The 5,501-nt window shown below is 47.2% G+C and overlaps 1 protein-coding gene across 1 annotated transcript; it reads left to right on the top strand.

Moving 5' to 3' along the window:
* Positions 1-754: 754 nt before the first annotated feature.
* Positions 755-1,503, top strand: LOC138667639 (EKC/KEOPS complex subunit TP53RK-like). Its single transcript, XM_069755764.1, has one exon. The coding sequence runs from the start codon at positions 776-778 to the stop codon at positions 1,412-1,414; it is 639 nt and encodes a 212-aa protein (XP_069611865.1). The 5' UTR covers positions 755-775; the 3' UTR covers positions 1,415-1,503.
* The last annotated feature ends 3,998 nt before the right edge of the window (positions 1,504-5,501 follow it).

Raw genomic sequence — 5,501 nt, 5'->3', positions numbered from 1 at the left:
TAAAAAAATGTATCCAGTTGAAATAATTTTTTTTTTTTTTTTTAGTCTGGACAACTTGTTTGTCAATGGATTGCAGTTGGATCTGTTCTAACTGACTACTGGTAATTCTGGCTGAGGCTAAATCTACCCTCCCCATGGGGAATACAGGAATGCTCAGCTGAGTTGCTGTGTAGGGAGTAAGGAAGATAGCTGTCAGTAGAGCCAATGGTTTTCAATATTTTTGTATGGCCAGCCTTTATACTGTGACAGTCGACCAATGATTGTCTGTTTACTTATAGGAGTCCCATGAGATTAATAGTTTACATACTTCTATTTTTCACTATTTTATTCTTTCCATGTTTTATGGCTTATGCACATAATATTGCCTTTTAAGACCCATATCTATCAAATATTTATGGTGTATCCTTTAGATATGTGATATGTCTGATTGAAGGAATTCTAGACAATGCTAAGTAGGATGACCCTCATGTGTAAATGAAGCCCCTCACCACTCTCTGGCCATTTTCAGGAAGTAACTAGACTCCTGTAGTGCAGTGATGCCTTTCCGTCCCGGTAGATTGTTCATGACTGCCATTTGTATGTAGAACATACATTTTTCATGCTGTGTATATCTCTACCATTGTTTGACCCAATGCTTCTCACCACAGGACCAATTATGGCCAACATAAAGGAATGTATCCTGACTGGGTTAGCCTTTACCATGAATGCTGTGGAGAACAGTGCGGACAGCATAAGCAGGGAGCAGACTCGGCGGTACCTGGGGGGGCTGCAGCTCATGAAGCAGGGGGCTGAGGCTCGGGTGTACCGGGGAAGTTTCCTGGGGAAAGCGGCTGTAGTGAAGGAGCGTTTCCCCAAGACTTACAGGCATCCTACGCTGGACCAGAAGCTGACACACCGGCGGACCGCCCAGGAGGTGCGCTCAATCTTCAGGTGCAGGAAGGCAGGTATTGCCACTCCTGTGGTTTATTTTGTTGATTATGTCTCTAACTGCATCTACCTGGAGGATATAGAAGGATCAGTCACTGTTCGGGACTTCATAATGACAGCGCAAGAACATGGCAGCAGCCTGTACAGCCTTGCAGAAAGGATTGGTCAGATATTGGCCTGGATGCATGATGAGGATGTCGTCCATGGGGACCTGACCACCTCGAACATACTCCTACGGCCTCCACATCCGGACTTAAACCTGGTGCTGATCGATTTCGGCCTGAGCTTCATCTCTGCTCTCCCAGAAGATAAAGGTGTCGACCTTTATGTCTTGGAAAAGGCTTTCCTCAGCACTCACCCCCAGACAGAGGACATGTTCAGAGCTCTGCTCCAAAGCTACACAGTCGCCTCCAAGAAATCCAGCCCCGTCATTAAAAAACTGGACGAAGTCAGACTGAGGGGCAGGAAGCGGTCCATGGTTGGGTAGACCGTCGTATATAGGACATCCTTTGGGTTGCATTTGATATTCTGTTTATGATGGTGATGAAAATACTATTAAATCTTGATACTTTTTTATGCCAGTGTGATATAGGACAGATGCAATGTTCCTCCAGCCAAAAAGGAAACTCCAACACCGCCATCCATAATCCCGCCCCTGATTTTCTTTCTTAATGGTTTATACTCCAAAGTACTGTTTCTGCCATCAACCATTATTGGCCATTAGGTCATTAAGCAATCATTGACCTGTCATCTGGTCACTCAGTTGTCCCGCCGTCTCTCTCAGCTGTCCCTAGAAGTCAGTGACAGTAAGGGTGTCTATTCGTCACTCATCTCTTCCTGGCAGATAGTCACAGTAGGAGGTCACCCCCTCATTCTTTCAGCTCTTTCTGGTAGTCAGTCATCCATCTTAGGCTCAGTCATCCATCTTAGGCCTCCTTCACATGTCCTAATATTTACGGTACTGGAAAAAAACAGTATCAGAGATGCCCTGTGTTTCATACGTGTGCCGCATCAGTATCACGCGCATCTACACCTGAGACAAGCCAGCACACTTTGCTCTGTTCTCAGGCGCCGGGTGCTGAAGACAGCTCACATTGTCCTCTACTCTCCCTACAATTAGGCTAGGTTCACATTGCGTAAATGGGTTAACGCTAACGGACTGCGTTGCACGGCGAAAATGTCGCAATTAACGCTGTGCAACTGGTCCGGCTATATTCACCTGTCCCGTTCCACCGATGCACGCCACTCCGTCCTCCACATCCTCTGCCTTTGACGTTCAGTTCAGAGGGTGCGATGACACGCTTAATGCGCACCGCCCTCTGACTGAACAGTCACAGCCAGAGGACCCGGAAGACGGAGCGGCACGCAGCAGGGGATCAGGGCCAGGTGACTATAGCAAGTGCCGGGGGCCTGAGCTAGCGGCGACTCAGGCACCTGACCCCCACAGCTCGCCGGTGTCCCCGCCTGCTCAGGCCCCCCAGCACTCGGCACCCAGCGACGATAGGGGATTATGTTATTTTTTTTTTATTGCAGCAGCATACAGGGCATATAATACTATGGAGCATCTTATGGGGGCCATCAACCTTTATGGAGCAGCATATCAGGCATATACTATGGAGCATCTTATGGGGGCCATCAACCTTTATGGAGCAGCATATGGGGCATATGGATGGGAGCAGCAAATTACAGATCGGTGGCGCAGGATGAGAGCAGCACATGACAGAATAGGGCAGCACATGACAGAACGGGAGTGCAGGATGGCAGCAGCACATGACAGAACGGGGTGCAGGATGCAAGCAGCACATGACAGAGTGGGGGCACAGGATGGGAGTAGCACATTACAGAACTGTAGTGCAGGATGGGAGCAGCACATGACAGAATAGGGCAGCACATGACAGAACAGGGGTGCAGGATGGCAGCACATGACATGATGGGGCGCAGGATAGGAGCAGCATATGACAGAACTGGGGCGTAGGATGGGAGCAGTACATGACAGAATGGGGGCTCAAGATGGGAGCAAAGCATGATAGCATGGGGGCACAGGATGGGAGCAGCACATGACAGACTGGGGGAGCAGGATGGCAGCAGCACATGACAGGATTGGGGTGGAGTATGGGAGCACCACATGACATCATTTGGGTACAGGATGGGAGCACGTCACAGGATGAGTGCTCAGGAAGACAGTAGCACATCACAAGATGGAGGTACACAAAACAGGATGGGGGCTGCACATGACAGGATGGGGCGCAAGATGGTAGCAGCGCATGACAAGATTAGGGCCAGGATGAAAGCAACACATACCAGGATGGAGACCATATACCAATATAAATGCTCACCACCCAGGCGTAGAACGGGTTCAATAACTAGTTATGTGTAACCGCTTTAAGCTGTGGAGAGTCGGGAAGTTCCCGTGTACATTAGATTACCTATTGGCAGGTTTAGCAATTTAATCTATTAGTTATGAGAACTGTTACTGAGATATTAAATGTCTATAGCCATTTTTTTTACTTTGAACTATAAACAAGTGGGGGGGCTGTAATAAGTGCAGTGGGATTGGTTCAAAGGGGATAAAACGGGGCGGGTGCTTAGGCTGAGGAGGGGGTGGGTTTTGGGGCAAAAAGTGCGGGAAGGGACAGTGCACGTTGCATCCCACCCACCCACCCTCCTTTTTTGGGGTTGGGGCTTGGGTGATTAGTTTGGGTTGGGGCATCTGGGATTAACCGGGTTATTTACTTCTAGGGAGTTCATGTTCATATTGTCATCACAGTGGCTGGTTTGGCAGGGGGTGGGGTTCTTGGAGTTGAGGTTTTATGGGGTTGATCTGGCTTTGGTTTACGGGCTCTGGACGGAGAGTTTACCTCGGGAGCTTTGGAGTTTGTTTGCCCGGAAACGGGTTACATGGTGCCCTCGAGCTGGTGGTTACGGCTGAGGGTAAAGAAGGTTTTTGTTAAAAGTTTGTGGGGGGATGGGGGCTTTTGCCCATGGTGTGCCAGATTTTTTAGTTCCAAGAACCCTCCCCTCAAGTTTTTTTTTTTTACACAATTGTATAATTGGTGTTATTTATGTTTGATTTGTCAATAAAATGGCCGCTGTGGCCAATTTATCCAAAGAAAAGAATGGTCATGTCTTAATTCGTTCGGTACTAAGCATTGTTTATGGGGAATTTGGTATTGAGTGGGGTGGATGATGTCATTAGAATGAAGGACCAATCTTAGGCTACGTTCACATTAGCGTTGCGCCGCTGTTGCGTCGGCGACGCAGCGGCGACGCGCCCCTATGTTTAACATAGGGGACGCGTGCGTTTTTTTGGTGGCGTTTTTCGCCACGTGCGTCGTTTCCGAAAACGCTACATGCTACATGTAGCATTTTCTGTGCGTCCGATTTTCGTCCAAAACGATGCACGCTTTGCAAAACGCGCGCGTTTTTCCGTGCGTCGCGCGTTGCGTCGCCGACGCAGGGCGGCGCAACGCTAGTGTGAACCTAGCCTAAGTGATATGCAGTCAAACGTGGTGCTTATTTTGCATGCTAGACATGGGGAGATCACTGTTTGACTTGTCACATGTGCTATCACTTAATATAATTATCTCCTGGTAAAAGACAAATGTTAAGTGTGTTGGTGAATCAGGGAGACTGTGTACATTGCACAGACTGCTGAGATTGTGCACAGCAATATACATAAAGGAATTAAGCTGGCTCCATATCCATTATGTTAAAGTCTGCTAAGTTGGGATGGTGGCCTCCTGACTCTCCTACATTGGAAGATATGAGAAGAATCAGCTCTTGAGTTGAGCATTCATGTGTATGATGGAATCATTAGAGACACTATCAGAAGGCATTTTAACACAATTCTATGAGTTTCTGAGGAAGACAAATATAGCCTTTTGATAAAAAAAAATTCAGTTTCTTGAAAAGCAAGAGTTGAAGGGCGTTCATGTAATTAAAGGCAACCTGTCACTTGATTATAGCTGCGCAAACTATGCACAACGTGAATCACTGCCTAAGTTTAAAGATTCGGCTGACAGAGATGGAATGAGTCTGATGCAACGTCTCACCGCCACACTACAGGAGATTGAGCAGTGTGGAGGGGTAATCCCATCACGTCTCACCTGACCGAATCTTTAAACTATGCTTCTTCTAAAACACTGAAAAGATTCAGAGAAAAAAAAAAAACCTGGTTGCAATTGTGCAGCTGTTTTCAACTGTGGAGTTGATTGGATGTAAGGCATGAACTGGCCGAACAGCACAGCTCTGTTCAACGTGTTCTGTCTATACCCAACTACTGTGGCAGAGATCATATTCACTTTTAATAGGAGGTTGAGGGAAGGTTCTGAAGTACCATGCTGAATGATGGTGAAGTCAGAGGACTAAGTAAGGGAAGACAGAAAATGTGTAGGAAGACGTTCCATGTATTAAGTGAAATGTTCATGAAGTTATGCACCCACTATCTTTTGTACATAATTCCGACCAAGTTATTGTTCGGTAAAAGACCTTTCCATTTTAAGTAGTGGTCTATCTCATTGAAGTTTGTAGGACCTGGTCCTGGCCAGCCAAAGTCACCGGCAACCATGCTGCCT

Source organism: Ranitomeya imitator, chromosome 2, assembly GCF_032444005.1.
Source record: "Ranitomeya imitator isolate aRanImi1 chromosome 2, aRanImi1.pri, whole genome shotgun sequence".
Classification (NCBI taxonomy): Eukaryota; Metazoa; Chordata; class Amphibia; order Anura; family Dendrobatidae; genus Ranitomeya; species Ranitomeya imitator.
This window is presented reverse-complemented; position numbering and strand designations above follow the sequence as displayed.

Excerpts from the sequence above, each read along its gene's own strand:
- LOC138667639 (XM_069755764.1), top strand. The coding sequence starts at position 776 with ATGAAGCAGGGGGCTGAGGCTCGGGTGTACCGGGGAAGTTTCCTGGGG.